At 40.0% G+C, this 22,384-nt stretch overlaps 2 protein-coding genes and 1 long non-coding RNA gene across 5 annotated transcripts in view; 1 reads left to right on the plus strand and 2 right to left on the minus strand.

Annotated features, from left to right (window-relative positions):
* LOC143896009 (uncharacterized) overlaps positions 1-22,384 on the minus strand; it is a 96,313-nt gene that overhangs the window by 50,437 nt on the left and 23,492 nt on the right. The gene's annotated exons all lie outside the window — the stretch shown is intronic.
* LOC143896000 (cilia- and flagella-associated protein 52) lies at positions 106-3,869 on the minus strand. Its single transcript, XM_077403541.1, has 11 exons — positions 3,809-3,869; positions 3,270-3,469; positions 3,010-3,187; positions 2,573-2,822; positions 2,153-2,426; positions 1,778-1,950; positions 1,546-1,694; positions 1,313-1,458; positions 1,024-1,175; positions 390-946; positions 106-279 (listed from the first exon to the last, which is right to left on the minus strand). Exons 1-11 carry the CDS (start codon positions 3,852-3,854, stop codon positions 110-112), a joined length of 2,295 nt encoding a protein of 764 aa, XP_077259667.1. The 5' UTR covers positions 3,855-3,869; the 3' UTR covers positions 106-109.
* Positions 5,956-20,940, plus strand: LOC143896001 (putative inorganic phosphate cotransporter). 3 transcript variants are annotated; one of them, XM_077403543.1, is made up of 5 exons: positions 5,956-6,505; positions 17,781-17,994; positions 18,614-18,834; positions 19,006-19,897; positions 20,142-20,940. In XM_077403543.1, exons 3-5 carry the CDS (start codon positions 18,649-18,651, stop codon positions 20,471-20,473), a joined length of 1,410 nt encoding a protein of 469 aa, XP_077259669.1. In that variant the 5' UTR covers positions 5,956-6,505; positions 17,781-17,994; positions 18,614-18,648; the 3' UTR covers positions 20,474-20,940. The 3 variants fall into 3 exon arrangements, with proteins under 3 accessions (XP_077259669.1, XP_077259668.1, XP_077259670.1); XM_077403542.1 differs by lacking the exon at positions 17,781-17,994 and having other exon boundaries at positions 5,957-6,505; XM_077403544.1 differs by lacking the exon at positions 5,956-6,505 and having other exon boundaries at positions 13,712-17,994.

Raw genomic sequence — 22,384 nt, forward strand, 5'->3', positions numbered from 1 at the left:
CGAAATGATTATACATTACGTCTTTGACGTAATGGATCTTCTACTGCATGAGTTTGAAGACTCTTTCAGATTTTCCATCGTCCTCGCTTTGCTGGATGATCCGTCGTTCTTAGCGTCCCTGCATCGACATTGGTTTGATGTGCTTGCACTTGACTTGGAGCTTGCCGAACTCCGCGCGAGATACGCATTTACAAGCAGACATTCTCTCTTCATTCGGGCGGATTTCTTTTTTAGAATCTTTACATCGATCGGAAGCAGCTGACAGCGGCTTTTGATCACCTGACAAGTATCATTATTAAATAAGCAAATGTGAATTGCAATACCGTGTAAAGTTTATGTTGCCCTGACAAATCTGTTTACTTTATTATACGTTGAAGAATATAACATACTTGTACACGACGAAGTAGATTTTTTGGAGGATTGTACAGTTTGATCCGCCACGACACTTGCATCGTCCTCCGTTTTTCGCGGAGATAATTTACCCACATCTGCTTCGGGCAGGCTACGCGCAGAGTTAGCGGTTCTTCCTGACTGGCCCACGCTCTTGGAATCATCTAAGGCCTCGGACGGACATTTCCAAATCATAATCGTCCCGTCGGCGCTAGCCGTCACTACGTGCTTGCAGTCCGTGCTGAACTTACACGCGGTGATTATCGCGGCGTGGAAAGTACCAACATGGGTGAGATCCGCGCTGTCATACTTCCAGATCTTGACGGTGCAGTCATTGGATCCGGTAATGAAGAATCGACCGTCCGGACTGATGTCTATACAGTTCATCGTTCCGGCGCTAGAACCCTCGACCTCCCGCACTAGCGAGCCGTCCAGAGTCTCCCAATAAGCGATCTTCCGATCTGTACCGCATGTCAAGATCTGAATACCGTCGGGTGTGAATTGCGCCATCATAAACATTGTGTTTCCCATAAGAATATGTTTCCTAGTGCAGCGTCTGTTACGAAAGGATTTTCGCCTGTTTAAGAAAAACTCACTCCTACAACAATTTAATATTTTACAGACGAAACTCACATTATATCCCAGACAACGCACGTGCCGTCCGTACTCGAGCTGATCAGGTCCTCGTTGTTGCTCGAGATGTGCAAGGACGTTATCGGGCCCCGATGTTCTTTCAGTATACTGATCAATCGTTGCACGTCAGTTTTTATGTCCCATATACGCACCTGGAAATCGGATAAGTTCCAGAAAATTTATTGGAGTGTAATGCATAATTAATATAGATGTTAATTTTTCTACAGGAATAGAATGATCTAGTTCAATCGGCGTTAAATGTCATTTTGTACAACGTGAGATAAATCACCTGGCCATCGCAGCCACCGCTAATCAGCGTATTACTGTCGGTCGTGACAGCGATCGTCGACACGGCTTTTGTATGAGCGTTATGAATAAAAAAATAACTGTCCCCGTTATGCGGTGAGAACGCTCTTATTATGCCGTCGTTCCAAGCTGAAACAATGGCAAAAACATTTAATATTGTTTAAACATGATGACAATGACATGATAATATTTAGAAATACGACTAGCTAAATGTACCAGAAAGCAACATTTGGTCGTCGCGCGCAAATTGTAGACTGGAGCAAATAAAATTCGCCACGGTGATACGAACTTTCTCCTTCTGCTTTTCCAGTTGCCACAGCCTGACGTCGTTTTTGCTGCCTGTTGCGAATATCTCCGAATGATTGCTACGATTTATTAGAGTGACATTAATCGATTCGGTCGACCGGCGTAGTTGCGAATCTTCAGTATTTTCACTCAGTATCTTTACCGTGGGAACGCGATACTGTATATGCAGCTGGTGTGACAGGTGACGAGTAGGCGCATATGAAAATTTGACAGCTGAATTTGATAGATCTCGCACCAGGATGTCCCGGCCACCACAAATTCGTTCTGATGCAAAACCATGGACGTCACTGCGCTGCACACGTTTTCTGTTTGATGCTGATAAAAAGAAGATGATAATTATGATTTCAGTCATCATAAATTCGCGAGTTATTTGTATATCTTCAGCTTTTGTCATTAATTTTCGTTTTCACATTTTGAAATAGCTTTATATCTTTTTCTTCTTTTATTGTTAATCGCGAGGTCATTGTCTGTTCCTTTTTTGCAACATATTTGCCGTGAAGCGACTTGAACGACTCACGGTAAGGATCTGCGGCGTATTAGGAAACTTGGACGGCTTGCGCGTTCGGTTCTCCTTCATGGTTATTATCTGGATCAATTCGATGGTACCGTCGCCAGTACCGACCACCAGTTTCCCGTCCTTTAGAAGCAGCAAGCTCCTCACTCCGCCCGCGTACAGATCGCCCTCGCCCGTCTTCATTTTCCTCGGGTCGCTCGTTATCTTCGAGTAGCAGCCGATCATCACCGGCAAGCGTGCCGGCTCTCCACATTGCAGATCGTCGCGCAGATTCAATCTGGAAAGAGGAGAAGACAAGATTGAACAAGAATGAGGACAAGTGACGAATGGTATGAAGATAAAATGTAGGCGATACGGCAAAATTAAAAGAAAAATATTAATTGAATAGCTGCGAATACACTTTTCCACAGGCGTCTTTATGACCTTGCTGTAATGATATCACCGGAAGAAGTGCCGCAGTAGATGATCTCGTCCCTCTCGTCTACGGCAACGCAGTTGACGAGGCGCTTTAACTTGCCCACTTCCACATCGAGATTATGCATCCGACGCTTCTCCGCCTTGATCCGCCAGATTTTTAACGTCCTGTCGCCCGCGGTAACAAAGCACTCGCCGTGAAGATTCGTCCTTGTTATGTTATTCGCATTGCCGCTCGTATCATTGCTGGCGAACGATCCTGCAGAGGATCTATTCTCAATTAATGTATATTTACAAATTGAATTCACCACGCACAGATCGCGAAAGAACGGGGGTGGAGAAATCTCTGCGAAAAACATTCTATATGTTTCTCAGATGTACATCCCAATGGAATTTCTCGCGCAGATCTGTACGGAGTATCGATAAGAGAATCCAGGGAAAGATACCACATATAAGAGAACTCTTCCGGACGTCCCAGACGACCACGTTGCCGTCGTCTCTACCGCCGAGGCTCACGAGAAAGTCGCTGTTGCAGGTGAAGCACAGGTCCACGACGCCGACCTTGTGCGTTTCGTAGCTACCTTTCATTATGCCCTCCTTGTAATTCCATACGATCACGATGGCCTGCGACACGAAGACGCGCGTGACTGGTGAAACCGATAATACAATTGAATCGCTTATGGGAATATTAAAGACGTATATGCACCTTGAAACCGAGATGATTGTTCTGCCCGGAAGCGACGTATTCGCCACACGGAGAAACGCACAACGTCGAGACGTTATTCGTGTGGCCGCTGAGGAATCGTTGCTCGCCGGTTTCGATGTTCTTTATGGCGACCTTGTGACCCATCGGATAGAGGAGATGTTTGTCATCCGGATGCAATCGCAGAGCATTCTTCGTTATGCCTTAAAAAATAAAGGGATATGCAAAATTGTAAATATGTAGTTTGAAAAAACTACGAAGTGGTGTACAGTAAATAATTGCATCTAGATATATGTGTGAAAATTTTAGATGCAAAGCACACGCTTCTTAAGATCTCGATTTATCAAAAAATTATTTTCCGATTTCAGAAATTTAAATCTTGTCGTGAAATTTACATTCCTCGGCTTTGTGAACTCGACCGATCAATCATATATTTCTCAATAATTCATTTTGAATTAAATTCATTTAACGATTTAATTAAGCTCGTTAGCTGAAATAAAATAATAAAGAAAGAGATAACAAATGCCGCTTTCTGTACGAACCGTCAAAGGTGATTATTCCGATCGTTTCGAGATTCTGGGGCTCCATGTCGCTTCGTTATTCGTTCATCAACTTTACGATAAATATGTGCGACATAGACTGTGCGGAGTGTGCGGAAACAACGTAAACAGCGTCACCGTGGTGATAAATTGATTGTTTACGCACCCTCGTCAACCCCTTGGTAGCAATATATTTCGTATGATTACTTTTATCTTTTCAAAAGAGGTACAAAAAAGCACCAAATACATGCGTTAGAGCGTCAGTTGAATGCAAAGAAATTATTGCACAAAACACACACACACACACACACACACACACACACACACACACACACACACACAATGTTTCTTTTAATACATTAAAAAGTTTAAAAATAGTGTAATTAAACTTAGAAATGTTATAGAAATGTTACAAACTACGTTATAACTTCGAAATGTTATCAAAATGATTTTGAAATATAAAAATATATATTTAAAAACATTAAAAGCAGATAATATTTATAATTCTAAATATTTCGTGATATGCGTTTAATCATTTCATTCATGATATTACATGTTATATATATGTTGTATATATTATTCTTATAGATTGTTATGAAATGTAATTTAATCTATAAGATGTAGTGTCTGTACGTTCACACAAAGTTTAACAGAAAACGACAAACATCACTACTGACTAATTATTTGTTTTCACAGCTTCAATCCGAGCATCAACAGTTACAAATGCTGTACAAAGAGGTATTAGAAAAATACGCAGATGCAATAAGTCACGGAAATCCAAAACAGAAAATAAAACATACCATCTATTTAAAAGACAAAATATTAAAGTTACAAGAGGTGTGCGGCATAGTTTCGCTTTTTGCAATTTTGGTGATGTCTTCTTTGGGGCTTTTTGCTTTTTTTCTATATTATATATATTAATTGATAATGTACTCAAATAATTTTGAATTGTACATTCGGTTTAAATCAAGAAATCAGATAACTACGATAAAAATAAGCCTCGCCGATCTCGATATCTAATGATAGCGCATAAGTATTTTTTCCTTTATGTATACTTTCGGGATTTTTTGCAGCCTCTGTATAAAATTAAAAAATAAATTGTAAGAGAAATATAGATTGACGGATTACAAAAACTTGTTATTTTTTTAACTCTTAAATGCGCAATTTTTTGTAACATTCTGAGTATTTTTTAAATAAATAATGACTTTCTGGGCCTTGCCATCCAGAAGAGAAAGAAGGGTCATAGAAGGCCCTTTATATTACAGATGTGCAAAGCTGCGCGTTTTGAGTTCGAACTTCATAAGAAAGAGCTACACGGAGCATCGAAAAGTCGCTTTGCATACGTGCAAAACTGCGCGAAGGGTTAATTAATTATCAATCACGCGTCGCTTGGAGAACTTCGTGTATCGTCGCGGTCGACTCTATGATCTTGACTGCAAAACGATTGAAACATCGTTTTGTTCTGGAAAATGCATCAAATCACAGTACATTAGGAGGCCTTGCGTGTAGCGAAACGAGATAATTAGCATCGATATCGCGATCAGCAACTGGCCGGCGTAAAGACAAGAGTCATGTGAATCAGATTTTATGCGAGAAGCTGAGAGCGTCGCGATGTTAGCGCGTTCACCATGGGATCATACGTGAAGGGAATTCTTTGGACCTGACGATTACGGAGGACGATAGTGGTCTCCGCGTCGAAGGCTAAAGTGTCCCGTTGAAGGTGAATGTCTCGTTTTGAACACGCGCTGTTTGCGAAGCCAACAACTTCATTTCCGGTGTACGACAGGAAGGAAGATTTCGCAGGCTTCGCAAAATAAAATGGATTTTATCTCGTGGAGTCGCAATTTGATTTTATATAGGAACGTCCCTTGAGTAACTTCTTCTGATCTACAATGTACCGAATATAGATTCGTAAAGGACATGTATCTTCACCATTTGTTTCTTCTGGACCATCCAGAGGGAAAGAAGGACCTTTACAGATGTGTGCGCCATATTCTGCACTGTCCAAAAATTCAGATAATTTCGTGGAAAATATTCACGCGGATTGCGCGTCCGAAGTCGGAGAACTGGCGTGCGGTTTCAAAATGCATTGTTGTGACGCGTTTCGTTGAGGTGGAAAAAAAAACGATAAATTGACGCGTCCCCCTCCGTCGTCGACCGAGTACGCGTTATCGTCGCGTGCCGTAGCGTCAACGTGTTCAACGGCTGGAAAAAACAGCCCGGGAATAAGAGACAGCCCCACTAGTATTCCCCTCAAAAACGTCGGCGAGCGTGCACGCGGCCGATTCACAGCCGAGACCGAACTTATCGCCTCCTCACCGGTCTTTACCTTGAGTTTCTCTCTCGTTCCCCACCCTGGATAATGCGCGACGAGCAGCACATTCAGATATAAAAGCGAACTTAACGGGGGTGTCGGATCCAGTCGCTCGCGTGTGGACGACTAGGCGGGGACGAGGCAAAAGGAGGTCCATCCTTCGCGGTGCCGGTGGCTTTGCGTCCGGAAATCTCGGAGCTCCTTGCGGCCCTTGAAAACGAAAGGGCAAGGGACCTCGAGCAAGGAGAACCAAGAGGCGCGAGAAGAACCCCCTCCGCCGGATTTCAGCGATTAATGATTAGGAAAGAGAAGACATCGGTGCGTCGCGTCCTCCAAGGATAATAGATCCCCGGCCCCTAGGATGATCTCCGCGTGGAAAGCATGCTGTAAGTACGATCTCGCGTCGCGATCTCGCGGACGAGTCTCTCGCCTCGTGCGTCTCCCTCCGCGAACCTGCCTGTCGGTTAAACACGGTCCGGTCAATTTCTTATTCATCTGTTCGCTGATTCTGCGGTTTGCTGATCAACGATTTCATCGATCGTGACGATCTTTGCGGTCGCGCACGTGACTACGAATAATTTATTTTATCTACCAGAAGCTAGCCGAGCTAGCTGTCAAGTACCATCAAAGCCATGCATCGTAGCGGAAAGAATTGTCGATATTTAGAACGCAAAAAAGAAAAAGAACCAGTCGACAAAATCGTTGAACGTTGTTTCGCAATCTTTCGAGTGAGTACGATATGGTTGTGATAACGATCATGAGCTGAATAATCATGATGTGAAAAATTCAATCGACTCGTTGACTGTCGCATAAGTTAACAAGTCATTGGCAATTTGAAGATGGACGCCAGTATAAACTCGCCGATTCAATTTCTTGAAAGGGAAGATTTCATTATGAGTTTTGATAAAGAGTGAATACAATTATATAAGTAGCATATTAATATGCTTATATAAAAATGGCGTTGGAAATAAAGTTTATAATTGTACGGTGTGTCAATGTGTTAGAATGCGAAAACAGAATTGCGCGCATCATAGCTTCCTTGAAACTGTATCTCTTCGACGGGAACGCGGCTGGCAAGTTTTTAGCGCCTTCATTTTTATTTCGTTTTTATTTGATACATATATATGATCTTTATTACTGATATACAAGAATGTGATTTCATAGAAAAAAAGTGTCAAATTAAAACTTACATACTCAAATTAATGCGTTTGTTGTTTTGTATATATGCAGCTATCTATAATCTTCTGATAAGAATTTGATAAGCTTTTTCTTGATTGAGTTATGTAAAATGAAATGACTTTATTCAAGTAAGTTTTCTTCGTTAAATGCAATATAATTTTACTTCAAGATTTCCACGTTGTAACTAAAGATATTTTCAAATATTCTTTTATTATATAAAAATTTCAATTTTTTCTAATGCAGCTGCCACCGCGATTCGCTGGCTTTCACGTTCGTCCGACCGCGGGAAATGTCTTGACATTAATTGTAACCCGTTTGTTTTCTCGGATCACTTTCTGACGTTCACGCGCGAAAGAACGCGCGAGGGTCCCACGATTCTCGTTAATAATAATTAATCGTTCCTTTTAATTGGATCGGGCCGGAACGTAACGGAAACCGATCGGCTACCTCAAAGGATCGAAGGCACAAAAAGCCATCAAGAAAAGTGAAAAGAAATCCCGGAAGCACTAATCATTGTCTCTATTTGTCGATCGCCGATCGCGACCGATTTTTCTCCACCTTCCTTTCTCTTTCTTTTATGCGAACCTTGACAGAGGCGCGACCGCGTGACGATCGGTTTTTCCGGAAATCAAACTCTTGTATCACATCTCTCCACGAAGATCGCTTTTTCTTTCACATTCCTTCGCGTAGCGAAGGCACGTGAGGCACGAACGGCGAACGTCCACTCTTATGTGACATTTATGAATCACGCATTCGTTACGAGATTTCGGTGAAACGAACTGCGATTACAGATATCTCGCGAGTCGCTGTATATATTAAGCTGGACAAAAAGTCCTCTTGTATTTTTTTCCAATAAATCGCTTTTGTTATGTGTAACGTGATTATGTACGCAACGAAGACGAAATAATGCAGCTACCTGAAAGATGGCATAAAATAATCGAAGAGAAACGCTCAGTTTTTTAATAAAGTTTTTGATTCCAAACGTAAACTTAATTTTGAATATCTTTAAAACAAGAAGACTCCTTGTCCAGCCCGATATGAAGAACAGCCTCGTGAAAAATGAATTTCACGGAGAAAGCCTCCGATATTCCTGTTGTATCTTAAAATATAAAATATAAAGATGTAGTATCTTAAAATTCAATTTAATATAGCTTTTGAGATAATCGATTGTCCAGGAACTTTGCACAACAAATTATAATTATAATTTTGTATGTTATAATTCTGATTATGCTTATATATTTTCGAAGATGTTTTGAACTGCACTCGGAGGATCAATATTATATTTTAATTACAATTCACTGAATTATGAGTCAATGACATAACTTTCCGTAAAACTCTTCAATTTCATAATAAATATCCATCATAATATTCAAAATACTTTTATTTTGATATTCCATCATAAATATTCAAAATACTTTGAAAGCACAGAGCAATTTAATGATCATAAGTAAATTAAATTAAATGTCAAATGAGTTTCGGCAAACTCACGCGAAAATCCATGCTCTTTCCCTCGCGAGAGAGAAAAATTATCTGCGAAACGTCGATGATTTCTTGCTCGCGTCCTGACACCGCCTTATAACACACGATGTAAATTCAACAATAATTTTCATGCAGCGCGTTTACTTGATAGTTACTTGTGTAAGTTAATTTTAGAACGTTTAATGATCATCGTTCGCTCGCGAATAGCTCTGGGGCTAATTACAGAAATTAAATCGCGAGTGCGTAAGTATTGGCCCACACCACTCCGCCGTGACGGAAACACAGGTGTCTCGTTATCATCCTCTTGACGGATCAATGGTAAGAAAGTGAGAGAAACGGAAGGGGGAGAAAGAATATTATCGGAGAATCTTCGTCTCTCTTCGGGCATATGTATAGTTTCTGCGAGATAAGATAGCGCCCGGCAATAAGCAATCGGTATTCTTCACAGGTAGAGATGTGCGATTTTCAAAATTGTGTATCGCGATTGCAATCTCCCTTAAGAATCACAATGAATGCAATATACATAGCAGTTCGATTTTTATCTTATATTTTGAATTGTGTGTAATTTTGTATCATAAACACAATTTTGAATCACGTGTCATTTTATATCGTAAACACTATTTTAAATTTTCCCTGTTACATTATGTAATTTTAAATTTTGCGACTTTTTTGAAAATTGTATTATATATTATTTTGATTGTTTTAAATCGTAAAATTTGAATTGCGTTTATGATACAAAAAATGATAAAAATTTTTACGAATTAATAAAGGGGAACAAATTTTAAACAGATGGTTAAACCATACCATAAAAATAAGCGTATTAATCACCAACGTACAATTATAACATTTCAATCATTTTGTTTTACTATTTTTTAATATAAATATTTAATGAATAAATACTTTATCACAAGTGCGATTTTAAACTGCATGTATTTTTAAATCGCATGCGCGATTTTATATTGCAGGTGCGATTTTATATATATCCCATGCGATTTTACGATTAAAAATCAAATTGCTTATATGTATATATATTGCATTGCAATTTAAGAAAAAAAATCGCGGTGCTATATATTGCAAAATCGCACATCTCTAATTGTCATACGGCGTTGTCCGGCATTGTTGATCGCGATGAAGTGACAAGCAACTTTTTCCACGCTACATTGCACACGTCGCCGTAATTCCAGCTTATTAGTTAACGGAAACAAGGCCGTCGATGTTGAGCTCCTTGCCTATTGTGACAACCGCCATTCACGCCTTCAAATCGAAGGTTTCGCTCGGAAAAACGATTTATCCGGCGAAAAAAAAGGTGGAGAGAGATTCGCGGCTTATTACATTTTATTGCGTTTTATCGTGTCGCGTGATTAGTCGTTAGATACCTGCCACGATTCAAAACGGTTCGACAAAAAAATTTTTGCGCACAGTTCAATTCAGAATCGGCACTTGTTAATTCATAACAACCGTAAAGAGTAATTTGATTGATAAACTTCTCGCTCATCGCACTCGATTGATCACCGATTTCTCTTCGAAGACCCTTATCGAGCCACGACTTTTAGTGTCTGAAGTTACAAGTGTTTTTGAGAGGTAAGCGAGGCTCAGTTCGACGTCCCACAAGTGTTGGTAGTCGACGATATCACGCACGATAGCGACTAAGTATTATTCATTTTTGTTACTAGTATTATTTTCATGCGACGTATCTCTCGGGGAAGATAACCGATGAACGTAATTATTTTGCTTCGAAGCCTGCCGTTGACAATGATATATCGCGGGCTTGTATTACCTTCATGCAATATCTCCGGAAAATTTTCGGTAGATAACCGTTGACGCGCGATCTTTTTTTACGAATGAATTTAACTACTCTCAAGATCGATCGTTTAGATCGACCAATGCAGATTTATCCTGCTTATGTCCATTTGTTATGTCCATTCAACGCTGATTAACTTTAACCTCGCTTATGTTTTATCTTTTTCTAATATTTGGAATTAGGAAAAAATAAAATGTAAATTAAAGCAAGTTTAAAATTAATCTACATTGGATATAGAAATGGATATTACCCGGGCATGTACGCGATCTCTCGCCTGTGTGCATGTGCAGCACGTTTGCGTAAATTTCGCGCATGGACGCGCGATATACATGTACATGCAAAAAAAAAGAAGCGTCAAATCAAAACTTATATACTCGTATTGTAGGCAACAATCTAAATTTTAACTACATTAATTTAGTTAAATTAACGTAATATTGAGTAGGAGCAGTGGCGACCTATATAGGCATGATTAAAAATAACTCAAATTGAGTTTAATTTGACACCACGAATTTAACAGTACGATCGCGCAAGACGTTACGCGCGCGAGACTTACGTCGCGCTGACTGCGATTTTGGCAGAAGTGGAGGAGATCGTTGCTGTGTCTTTTTTATCTTATATAATCAATAAAATTTTGTACGCTCGATCCGAGGCGTTGATGCTTACATAACGTATATATCTTACAGTATATATAAATTAAGTAATCAGAACAATGAGTCGCGCCCAACACCGCTCGATTGTTGTCATATCTTTGTGGAACGCGCGGTTTTATCGTAGAATTCCATATCGACGCTTGATTAATAAGTAAACAAAAGATAAGCGTGAACGAAGTAGTTCGGAAATAGAAATATTATCTTTTTTAGCGCGCGAGATGGATCGCAGTGATTTAATGCGTGAAATGCAAGTTGCATCGACAGTTATGAGGTTTTCGACGATGACGTCCATCTGTTTTTCTATCCGTTGATGACAGCGGCACGTTTTCGGGACTACGCTCAGCTCCTCCGTATTCTCAGCTCATTTTTATCATAAATGCGCGCATTTAGCATATAATTTATGTTACATATACTATAGAATCTCAGAAATAAATGCGCCGCCATTTATCAATAAAAGTGAGCTGAAAAATACAATGAGAATACAGACCTATGAATTAATAATGCCGATAATTCGAAATGTTATCGTCGAATGGATTTCTGATAATTCAGTCTGAAACAACGAAGATTGATAATATAACGTATACGATCCATTTATTTTTAAAATAGAAGAGAGAGATCTTCGTATAATAAACCTGTCAACTCGACACGTGGAAAACTCCAAGTGCGTAAAAATGTAAGTGCGCAGATCGAGTAATCGGCTGATGTGAGTCAAATCGCATTATCGCAAGTTTCTCGTCGCGACGACGAAATGTAATTTCGCAAGTCCGATAATAGCGTCTATTTCGTGATCTTTCCCCGTTAAACGCAGCAGGCAAATCCTGCGAATTCACACGTCTCGCGCGATTTGCGCGATCTCTGAAACTCTTGGGATCATTACAATGATGCGTCATAAATCAGCGTTGCTGTGTGTGTCGCAAGTTAACTTCCCGCCAATTTATGCGTCCGGAGTGCCAGCCCCGGCGGAGATACCGCGCAGACATGTCAGATTCGATAATAATCTACTTCAGCTGCGCTTTGTCTCGTTCGAGCTCTAAGGAGGGAAAACTGAAAAACAATTCGCTCTATCCCCGGAAATCTATCAACGATATCTTGACTATCGCGAACCATATTGCCTCGGATAATTAAAGTATACTGAGAAAAATAATAATTTTTTTCAAAAAAATTTTTGTTGATTTAATAAAACCGGAAGATTGTATGTTGCCAAGCAGATGATTTGATTGGCTTAACAAAATATTTGTACAAAATATTTCGTTCTTTTTGTTTTTTTTGACTATTTTGTTTGTTGACTATATTGATTTGTTCTTTTTAACTAAATATTTTATACTATCAATTATACATAATATAATATTAACTAAATATTTCTTTGAATACATTTACTATTTTTAAAAACGTTAATGTTCTTGGTTCAACAAAATTATTTTATTGAGTTAACAAAATTGATCATTAACTAAAAAAAAACAAGTAGAAACTTGCACATTGTTTCCTCGTAGTTTTTAATTGTGCAAGTAGAAACTTGCACATTGCTTCCTCATAGTTCCTAAGTGTGCAAGTTTTTATTTTATTCGAGGTATAATTATCGGTATTTATTTGTTTTGGCTTCCTCATAGAGGAAGCTGTGCGTTAGCAAAGGTTCTGATTTCACACTTAACTCTTTTGGGGACTGCGTAAATAATTATGTACATTCACTAAAAAATACTAAAAATACTTGTCCACTTAAAAACTAAAACAATATGCAGATTTCGCCAAATTCAATACCAACCTTCCTTAAATGATACTTTATCGATAAAAAAAATCAGCCCGATATTATAAATATTTGAGATAGCGATTTATTTTTAATTCTATTATATTTTTCAGTCTTTTCTACCCCTATTTCATATATAATTGGTTAAAATTTGGTTGATCAGATCAAGTTTTATAAAGCTTCTATGTATGTACGAATTCTTCGAAATTTCAAATGTGTGTAATACGAGATCTGATCAATCAAATTTTAATGAATTATATATGAAATAGGGGTAGAAAAAACTGGAAAATATAATAAAATTAAAAATAAATCGCTATCTCAAATATTGAGAAAGCGGCAGCGTAAAACACATTTTTCAAAAAAAGGAAAATCTGCATAAAATCAATACCGGTAGACCGATTTCAATAAAATTTGAGGGAGACATACTTTCTATGATACTCTATTTGTGTGCAAAAATTCAAACTAGTATCTAAAAAATTGTAGAAGTAGATGCGTGTACAAAAATCCGTACACACACACACTCATACATACATACATACTTCCGGACATTTTTTACTAATATGATTTTTCGACATTTTAGAACATTCTAAACCTATTTCCATCAAAATCTCAAAAAAAAATTTTTTTCACCATTACAAAGCTTCCTCTATGAGGAAGCAAAAATGATTTTGTATGATATACCATTTTCAGAATTCAATTATTTTATTTTGTTCAAATAATAGACGTGTACTTAATTCAATAAAATAAGTAAATAATTGGATCAATAAATTGAAAAATCAACAAAATTGTTTTGTTGATTCTACAATATTTTTCCCTCAGTGTAGGCATCTGTGCGGTAAAGTCAATATAGTGTTATCGATTTATCGCTTGTTGACACGCAACATCAGTTCATAAACCTCAGGAGTAAAGTGCATATCTCGGTTCTGATTCTGTAATAATAGTCCAGATAGGGCTGCCCCCCCTCCGTATCCTCTCTCGATCGCGTTTTTCCCCTTTCACGCTCGTGCGTGAGTGAATTTAACGCGACGGGAATAACGAAAAAGAAACAACAGGAAATCCGTCGACGAAAGGAGAGAAAGAAAAAGGAGGAAGTGTTACGAGGCGCGCGCGTGTCTGTATGCAAAAACGATAGCGCGGCGCGATTACGATATATTCCGATTGGATTGCGCCACAATTGAGCTGGAGAGCGCGCCGTGTATACGACCCACAACCAATTATATAATGTTTAATATCGATAATCGAGTGTTTAATACAGTATTCTTGTAATATGAAGCAAACATGCAGGGGATCGTTATCTCGATTGCGTGACGATCACGAGGCTCTCCTGTATTACGAATCGATCGAGCGCGATCTCTCCTTTTTTCTTCCTTTTTTTTTCTTTTCCTCGGGTGAAGGCGAACCTCCCCGACTTGAGGAATTTTCCCTGTTCCCGACAGGCTACTGGGTCACCTCCCGCGAAAATTAGCCCCCCCTTCACCGCATGTGCGATAATTATATTGATCAAGCCGGTAGTTCGGCGGTTTTCGCTAGACACGCGAAAAAAATACGCGGTAAAATTTCCGCCGACCACTTTTTCCTAAGACGAGAGTGATAATTTCGCGCGGTTTTTCCCCATGCGTAATTTCGCGGCTTTGCACGAGGAAAGTTCGGGCGCGAAGCTCGACCGCAGAGTTAAGCGGGGAGCACACACTTCTGCACAACGCATCATAACGTAAGCATAAGAAAACTGATTGGTCTATTTTCTTATGCACATGTGTATGGACCAATCAATTTTCTTATGCTTACGCATTATGCGTTGTGCAGAAGTATGTGTCCGGGCCCTTAATGAGATAACGAACGGACTAGACCCAGTCGCGAGTACCCGGAAATCTCGTCTATTTAACAACAACGAACGAACGGCGAAACTCACTCTGAATTCCTTTCGTTTAGCTTTCACGTGGACGATCTTGCAATCTTTTTTACGATAAAGGTATTTCCGAATAGTATTTCCACGAATTACAAATCGATTATTCGCGAGCGGGATTATATTCAGCTTTACGGCAAGATTGCCAATAATACAATCTGTTGCATATTGCATATCTTATCGATTGATCGGTACATCGCGCGACAAAATACACAAATATGAAGATAAGTGTCAGAATAAATACATGAAGGGTATATCCAAGTAGCATCACGTGCATGGAGGTATAAACAGATAACAAAGTTTTGTTATTTCTATTGGTTTCGACTGAACCTTCAACGAGCATCAATTAGAAGCTTAACGTCTCTATAAATATAATAATGGCCCGTCTCTTTTTAAGACACACTTGCCATTGCGTACAATGTTATGCAATTTGCTAGAAATATACAAACAGCGGAGGTCCCGCAATTTCACTTTTACTTTTACTTTTCACTTTTATCTCAAAAACGCGTTCTCGCATATGTCGAGCGTTTTCCATGTCAATACTTAACACGGCTAACGGAATTCAGATAAAATTTTTACGTGTGCCGTTGCGACACGTGCATCCTCGAATATGTGCCGTTGAAGGTGCTGACGAGGAAAGTTCCAAGTCGCGTCGCGTACGAGGGAGGAATGGCGATCAGCTCGACGGCTGGACGATCGTGATGGTAGAGCTGTCGAGCTGTCGTCGCTATGTAGGTAAAGGCCAGTCGAGGGAAATGCGTTTTTAACGCGATCCCGCGGCAGAAACTTGAGGGAGGTCACGCAACCCTGGATGCAAAATCCTCGAAGAGGCCGAGACGTTGACCGAACGCGCTCTCGCCTCTTCGTCGCGCGCGCAAAGTGACCGAACGCACAGGTGCGTTCACCGAGAACGCGACACGAGGCATACCTCCCTCGACGAGGTACGTATGTCATTGCGTATGTCAGGGCACGTATGTGCACGCGTACGTGATCGCATCGCGGGCGAACAGCCGCGGAATAGAAAACGCGCCGCCGAAGGTTCATTCACCAAACCTGGGGGAAGGAAACTGACACACGAAGGTTGAACGAACGACCGTCGCTTCGAGGAGGTTCCGTGTTGTCCTCGCATCCGTCGAGACCAGAAGAATTATGTTTCTCTCGCGACATGCGCGAAATACATTATATCCACCATTAGTATTGGATTTAAAAACGAGAAAAAAAACAGTATTTTTTAAATTAAAGGCAAGATATCAAGAGACACGGTAGTGTCTCGCGCCAAGTACACGCGGAGCGAGACCGACCGTGACTCTTTTACGCGACGCGACGATTTGCGAATACTCGAGATGTTGAGATCTCATATAACGAGTGAACGGATCAAGTTTTAAGTAGGCTTGATCGATATTAGGTAACCAAAAAATGTACCTATGCGATTTTCGGTAGAATTTGTTGCAATGAATTGTTTTATCTTGTAGTGATTTGCAAAGCACAAGTTTCTATGTGCATCATAAGGCACATATACGCGTCAATCAATCGCTGCATTTTGACTTGGTGTATTTTTTTTCTATAAATGTGAACCCTTTCAAAATGTTAATTAAATCTGGTGTAATTCGGGCTTTATTTGCTTTATGGATTTAAACTCGGTTCGAAAACTGCAATAGCGTTTCATAAGATATAGGGGAACGGGCGGTAGCCTCAGACATTATTGAAATTCAAGTATACCGCGTATCTATGGCCATTGTTTAAACATTCTGCATATGTCGTGATACGCAGAAAGGCATGTTAGAATGTTTAAACAATGGCCATAGATACGCGGTATACTTGAATTTCAATAATGTCCGGGGCTACCCACTGTCCGAGGCTACCTCTCGTTCCCCTATGTGGCATTTGGAGATGATGCTGTAAGAGAACGTACTGTGCATAGAAATAATTCAAAAATGCTTCCGGAGATAAATTACATGCAAAATAAAATAGTTTTAGAATAAAACAGAGATTGAAGTGGAGGTTGCTTGATTCTTTATTTCTAAAGATACGACGTTTCATAAAAACGACATTTACAACCTTGTATCTCGTTGAGAAAGGGTTGTAGATTGTGAAAGTGCTTATTTTAATGAATAAAACGTTTTATGAAAATTTCTGCACTCGTTTAATTTTTAATATAGAAAACCGCACAAACTTTTTTGATTACCTGATATTTCTCGATAAACGGGATTTGCCTGAGTCACAAGTGACCAGTAAAAGAGTAAAGTACAGCGAAAGTAAAGTTTCGCAAAAACTTCGTCGCGCGAATGACTTATTGAACAAAGATCGTAAAAAAAAAGACGTATATCGGCGATTACGGCGAAATGAGCGACAAATAATCGGATAACGAAATCATAGCCGAGATAAGTGCACGGTAATCAAAGCCTAATAAAAGCATGAATCTTCGCGGAAAGTGCGCAAATAACTTCTGTGTAAGCAAACTGTATGAGAATTCACTCACCCTGAGATCTTTTCATCGCGAATTATTGCCTCTTGATTATATTTTACTGTAGTACAATGTAGTATGACATGTCTTGAGTTGTGCAGTAGTCAGTAGTGTGGTGAAATTATTATACATTATTTTCCATATTTCTAAATTTTATATAAATTCTGTTTTCCCTACTTAAAATAAAACATACTAAACAATTAATCGTTGTAAAATCTAGTAATGTAAGTTGTAAAAAGAAGAAAGATTACTGTGGATAAAATTAGACAATGGAAAACGATGTGTTGGAATATTTCTTTGTAAATCAGGCAAGTAGAATATTATTTAAGTTTTTTTGAACATTTAGAAAGTTGCAATAAATAAAAATAAAATACAAGTTACCATTAAATTGGTTAGGTTAAGTTATTAGAACAAGGTACCAGAATAAATTAATTTTGTTTTCAGATGAAAAACAGACTCTTTTAGAAATAAAGAAAAATATAGATATTAACTCACCAAAGGTTATGATAAAAAACAAATTATTAAATACACAATATGCAAATAATAAAACTACGTGCAATGAAATCATGCCTGATCATTCAAAGATAATTGAATCAGTAGTACAAATAAGTAACACTGATACCAGTATTAATAAACCAATACATGATCAGTTAGTTAGGTGAGTGATATATTGAAAATATTTGTTAAATATGTTATAATAGCGTATTTTATTGGCAGAATTACAGATTTCTTTAAACTGGAAATATTAAATGAACTATTCGTTGTTGAGTCCATACTTTTCGGTAAAACAGTCATATTTATTGTACATTTTCGGTTTTCTATAATTCGAGGGAAGCTTTTGAAAGATTTAGATTTATCTAATGTATGATTTATTAAATCTGTATCAATCGTAACATTTTATTGTCTCATCAAGGTATTGGAAATCAGATTTCAATTCTATATAAATATAAGTTTATTACATTACTGAAATCTTCAGGTTGAAATTGATTTATCATTTCTACTATTATTTAAATAATAGTAATAAATAATAAAAAAATTTTGAAATAAACGATTTTAATATATGTTATGCAATTTAATATATATTCACAACATTTTTCATTATCTTTAGATTCTCGCGCGACAATCGCTGTTTGCGTCTAAAGTTATATACGAGTCACGGTGATTAGAGCTCGTCTCGGTTGATTAAGTTTTCGAACGATTAGAACTTGCCTCAGTTGACTGAGCTTTCGGAATAGCAAAATTAATGACATGGAATGACGCGAAATTGTGAATTACAGGCAACCGACTGCCGCAACGATGGATATTTGCCATCATGGGATTTTTGGCAGTCCTGAATGCCTATACCATGAGAATCTGCCTCTCGATCACTATTACGGAGATGACGATTCCGATAGATCACAATTACACAGACCATAGTTGTCCGGACGAAATAGATTCTAAGGCAAACAATACGACGGTCGATACGACCGATCGATACGACTGGGATGAACGTACGCAGGTAAAAGATACTTTACACGAAATCATACTTTTATTAATTATATAATATCAAGATGCCTCGATCATGCCTTTATGATCTATTTTATTTTCACCCTTACGTTTTGCCTTTATTTTCGTATTTTTTTTCTCTCTCATTTATTTTGTGACTTTATACCTTTCACTTTCGTCCCAGGGCCTCATTCTCTCGTCCTTCTACTGGGGGTACGTCATCACGCATCTGCCGGGCGGGATGCTGGCTGAGAGGTTTGGCGGCAAGTACTCCCTCGGTCTTGGTATGCTCTCGACTGCGATATTTACCCTGCTGACGCCGGTGGTGGTCAAGTGGGGCGAGGCGACCGGTCTGGTCGTGCTGCGGATCCTCATGGGCCTCGGCGAGGGCACGACCTTCCCGGCGTTGAACGCAATGCTAGCACAGTGGACGCCGCCGGAGGAGAGATCGGTAATCGGTTCGCTGGTGTTCGCCGGTGCCCAACTCGGCACAGTGTTCGCCAACTTATTGTCCGGCCTGATCCTGGACGACTACAGCTGGCCCGTCGTCTTCTACGTGTTCGGAGGCATTGGCGTGTTGTGGTTCGTCACGTGGGTGCTGATATGTTACAACAACCCGGACGAGCATCCGTTCATCTCTGAAAAGGAGGTCAAGTTCCTGCACGATCGTATGAATGAGCACACTCATAAGAAACCACCGTCCGTGCCCTGGCGACACATGCTGCGCTCGCTACCCGTCTGGGCCCTAATCGCCGCCCAGATCGGCCACGACTGGGGCTTCTTCACATTGGTCACCGATCTACCTAAGTACATGAGCAGCGTACTCAAATACCCCATCAAGAGCAACGGCCTCGTCTCGGCGTTGCCGTACCTCGTCATGTGGTTCAGCAGCATAGGCGCGTCTTGGCTGGCCGACTGGATGATCACCAGGGGCGTCATGTCGCGCACCAACGTGAGGAAACTCGGCACCACAATTGCCTCCATAGGCCCGGGCGTCTTCATCATCGGCGCCTCGTATGCCTCGTGCGACCGAACGCTGGTGGTGGCCATGTTCACCATCGGCATGGCTCTAATGGGTACGTGTACGCGAATTCGCGTTCTTCTTCCTTCTTCTTCTTCTTCTTTTTTCTCAGCCTGAATATAGGTCTCTTTCATTCTTCAGCATATTTCGATTTGCTTGATCTCCGCAGTCAGTTTTTCTTTGTAGTCCTCTGGATGTCGTCCACTCCTCGGAATATTACGATTTTGCAAAATAAAATCCGTGCAGGATTGAGAGATTCTTTTACCATTTTAACACTCTCCATTTTCGATCTTCTACAGGTACCTTCTACCCCGGGATGAAAGTCAATGGACTGGATCTCAGCCCCAATTACTCCGGCACCCTGATGGCGTTGGTGAACGGGATAGGCGCCTTCACCGGTATCTTCACGCCGTACATCGTCGGCGAGGTGGCGTCTGAGCAAACGATGATGCAATGGCGAACCGTCTTCTGGATCGTCCTGGGTGTCTTCATCCTGACGAACATCATCTTTGTCCTGTACGCCAGCGGGGAGGTTCAATACTGGAACGATCCCGATTTCGTCATACGGGATCGAGATGAGAGGCGGCGCAAGAAAGAGGAGGAAAAGGCGGAATCGGGGGAGAAATCATGAAAATGTTGCCCACGACGCTTTTCCTCGCGGTGCCCCAGAGAGTGTTGGGCTCTTAACAAACATAGCCGGACTTGTTGATAATCTTGTGATCATCCCGAGACATTGTACTTCCTCGACAGGCGCATTCTCAAGGCCCGCCTGTCATTTCGCCTCGACTTTCAACAAAGATCTCACATCCGCGTGAAAGAGAGATGCCGGAGAAAGACGCGCGTCGACACCTCTCGCGCATAATCCTTAGTAATTTACGCACGACATTAAGTCGCGCGGCGCCGGAATGTATCTCGAATTCACGTTAGACCGTATCGCTCAATGCGCCGGCGACATTTACACAAGCTGAGCCTTTTTTGTCGTGAAAGGAGAAACTGTAAATTGAAGCCGATAGATCAGTAGCGATTGTACATATTAAGGATTAAGTAAAAAATGTATAGTATAATTTTAATTTAATTGAATAAAACACTAATTGCGCATTTCTATCGTCATTTCTAATAAGAACAATCGAAGTGATCGAGTTCTCTCCTCGGAGAATTCGATTATTTCTTATTACGAAAGAGCGACCGCGGGTTATATCGACGAGTTGTCGAGTCATCTAGTTATGTTTAAACAGAGCTATTATCTCAGAATATAAAACGAGGAGCTTTAAGGAGCGCTTAATCAACCTGTCAATTTTCTATCAATGCTTCGTGAATTTCAATATGTATGACACATACGCAATGTATGTTGAGTGATATGCCGTTTAAAAATTTGCTATGATCTTGCGAAATGCGTAAAATATTCCGCGTCGTTGAGTAAACAACGATAGACGACAATTTCGGCCAAGCGGCACGCCGATTTTACGTGATCTTTCTTCGCGACGATCGCATTGTTACGCGTCACGCCTAATTATACGTATTCGAATCCCGTTTATATAGCGTAATATCACTATTTATAACACCATCGCCTAAAAATGCGCTAATTACGAGAGCGTGCCGTACAAATCTCCGCGATTGCCCGGTCTCCTCGTGAACACCGAATTCGAGCGTGCCTTATCAGAAACGGAGCGTATGCAAATTGACATGTTCATCAACGAGGATTTTCCAGACACGAGATCTTTTTCCCCGCTTAACACGCGATATCCGCAAAATGCGTTCGCGCACGTCGCGGAAATATTTGGCGAGCTTTACGTCGACTTTCTTGCGCGTTTCTTATCTCGCGTTTATTTGCAAGGGTAACCAGCGTGTATCTTGCAAAGATATCGACATACACGCGGCGCGCAACTTATGAATCTAATTTAGTTTTTGTTATTATTATGCTTATTATGCCGGCTTATTAATTCATCGACGATCCGTGTCGCGCTCCGCGAAATCCAGATCAATTCAACTGTTCTCTGCCATTACCCTTTCACTGCTCTACGTCAGGGGTCGACAAAATTTTTCTCTGCAATGTTAAGGATCAAATAGCAAATATTTTAAAATTTTCGGATCAGAAGGCAAATCGAGGATATATTATGTAGTTATTTGTTAACAACAGGGGAGAAAACAAATTGTTTTATAAAATTCAAAATACATAATAATAACTACACAGTTAGTTTATCGACCTCAGCTTTATATTACCATGATTTCGCAGAATTTCAGCTTTCGCCGAGCTTTTTCCGGATCACGCACCAAGGGTCTTTCAATTACGAAACCGTTTCGGAAAGTACAAATGCAGATAAGAAAGTATAAATTAAACCGTTTCGCAGAAAAGTATAAGTGCAGATAAGAAAGTACATGCAGATTTTCGATAAGATTACGACGCATGGAATGTCCAAAGTCGTCGAAATTATTTTCTCGAGTGGATATATTTCGCGATCAATGTTTAACGTAACCGAGAGCGAGATATTATAAAAGGTGATAAACGACAATATTTTAAGGTATTCCTTTCACGGAGGAGCGT

Source organism: Temnothorax americanus, unplaced genomic scaffold (assembly GCF_048541705.1).
Source record: "Temnothorax americanus isolate GAGA-0224 unplaced genomic scaffold, ASM4854170v1 Scaffold172, whole genome shotgun sequence".
NCBI lineage: Eukaryota > Metazoa > Arthropoda > Insecta > Hymenoptera > Formicidae > Temnothorax > Temnothorax americanus.

Bases quoted from the DNA above. Each gene is read 5' to 3' on its own strand.
- LOC143896000 (XM_077403541.1), bottom strand. From the start codon at position 3,854: ATGGAGCCCCAGAATCTCGAAACGATCGGAATAATCACCTTTGACG. The intron at 3,470-3,808 runs GTTCGTACAGAA...TTATTTTTTAAG, and splicing joins CGGAATAATCACCTTTGACG to GCATAACGAAGAATGCTCTG. The intron at 2,823-3,009 runs GTATCTTTCCCT...GATCCTCTGCAG, and splicing joins GAAGAGTTCTCTTATATGTG to GATCGTTCGCCAGCAATGAT.
- LOC143896001 (XM_077403542.1), top strand. From the start codon at position 6,481: ATGATCTCCGCGTGGAAAGCATGCT. The intron at 18,835-19,005 runs GTAAAAGATACT...CTTTCGTCCCAG, and splicing joins ACTGGGATGAACGTACGCAG to GGCCTCATTCTCTCGTCCTT. The intron at 19,898-20,141 runs GTACGTGTACGC...GATCTTCTACAG, and splicing joins CATCGGCATGGCTCTAATGG to GTACCTTCTACCCCGGGATG.